Source organism: Pteropus alecto, unplaced genomic scaffold, assembly GCF_000325575.1.
Source record: "Pteropus alecto unplaced genomic scaffold, ASM32557v1 scaffold38, whole genome shotgun sequence".
NCBI classification, from domain to species: domain Eukaryota; kingdom Metazoa; phylum Chordata; class Mammalia; order Chiroptera; family Pteropodidae; genus Pteropus; species Pteropus alecto.
In genome coordinates, this window is record NW_006442512.1 from 3,669,147 (window position 1) to 3,670,807 (window position 1,661).

Genomic DNA, 1,661 nt, shown 5'->3' on the forward strand with positions numbered 1-1,661 from the left:
TCCTTCCAAGAAATACACTTTTAGGCCATTTGCCCATGTAAGTATGAGCATGTGCCCCTGTGTGCACGCGCGTGCAAACAATGGAGGGCGGAGGAATATATGTTTGATGGAACTGGCCTGAGAGAGCCGGGAGAAGAGAAGGTTTGTCAGAGAGAAAGGAGGCCCTGCCAGGCAGAGTTCCCAACTAACCTCTGTACCCAAACCCCCAGGGTTTGTTAGCTTTGACAATCCAACCAGTGCCCAGACAGCTATTCAGGCCATGAATGGCTTTCAAATTGGCATGAAGAGGCTCAAGGTCCAGCTAAAGAGGCCCAAGGATGCCAATCGGCCTTACTGATCTGCTCTCACTGACCAGCCACAGAAAGGTGAGTCCTTGGTGGATCCCAGGCAGATGGGGCCTGAGTGATGGAGGCCCTATTAGCTTTGATGTTCTTTTGGGGACATTAGGATACCCACCTCTAAAAAAATCTGGGAGAAAATAGCCAGGGGTTAGGAGGAATCCTTAGTTGGAGACTTTATATTTTTCTTTCAATCCAAAGACTGAGATAAATTAGACAACATTTCCGTCCCCACAGTCTGGAAGAGACAGTTAACAGCCAGATTCAATCAGTTAGTTTTACTCCAGAGATAGCCACAGGGGGAGGGCAGAGGGATAGAGAATGAGACTAGAAAAGTAGGTTTGGGCCAGCTTGTGAAGGGTCTTAAAGCCTATAATTTCGGACTTTATCCTGAAGATGGTAGAGAACCATGAGGAGTTTAAGCAAAGAAAGGACACAAGTGTAAGGCCTGGGTAATAGCCGTGAACATAGACATGAGGAGAGAAACAAGTATGCTGAAGAAGCAGGACCTGCGGGCCTGGTGGATAATGGGTTAGGGAGATGACAGGCTCTGTTGGGTTTCTGGCAGAGACAGCTACCTGTAACTTTTGGAGATTCTCTGACCCAAGAGATCCACATGGCCCTACCTCATCAGAGCTACCTCAGGGAGCCCTCTGTGGTGGGTGCTAGGCTGAGGTCATCTGCCCAGGACCCAGAGTCTGGCTTCAGTGGATGAGGCTGCTGCCTTGGCCCTGCTGTAGCTCCTCTCCTCTCACCTAAGATGTTGCTGACAGGGCAAGAGCTGCTCTTCTTTTTTGCCCTCCAGAGTGATGTTTGCCTCCCCTCTCCCACCCTATTAATTAACATCAACAACAGATGCCGAAGAGTGAGAAGAAATGGAAGGAAAAGCACAGAAGCACTTGAGCAGCCCTTCTTGAAGAAGCAGCCGCAGATGGAGGTGGATTGGACCCAAGGCCAGCGCCTGGGGCTCGGGCCGCCTTAAGGATTGTTTTCATCAAGTGGGTTGTTCTATGCCTGTGGCATAGAGCCTAGGCTGGCAAGACAGCTGGGCCTGGCTGAGGATTGACTGTGTAGGGGAACCAGCAGAGGGCCTTGGGGGTGCCAAGGGCTTCTCTGCAGTGGAAGCCCAGATTTACTTCTTTCAAAATCATATCATTCCTTAGAGTTTAGGGACCAAAGGACTATTGCTTTTTTAAGAATATATATATATATATGGTAGGGGAACGAGGGCCTTGGGGGTGCCAAGGGCTTCTCTGCAGTGGAAGCCCAGATTTACTTCTTTCAAAATCATATCATTCCTTAGAGTTTAGGGACCGGACCAAA

At 49.4% G+C, this 1,661-nt stretch overlaps 1 protein-coding gene across 5 annotated transcripts in view; it reads left to right on the top strand.

Annotated features, from left to right (window-relative positions):
- The window catches only part of CELF6 (CUGBP Elav-like family member 6), a 27,262-nt gene extending 25,716 nt beyond the window's left edge, over positions 1–1,546 (top strand). For 2 of the 5 annotated variants that reach the window (XM_025040375.1, XM_025040376.1), the window contains one exon: positions 210–337. In XM_025040375.1, coding sequence (XP_024896143.1) covers positions 210–337 — 128 coding nt within the window. Of the gene's footprint in view, positions 1–209; positions 366–1,193 lie in introns of those variants that run through there. The other 3 variants (XM_006922652.1, XM_006922653.1, XM_006922654.1) reach the window with 3 other exon arrangements.
- The last annotated feature ends 115 nt before the right edge of the window (positions 1,547–1,661 follow it).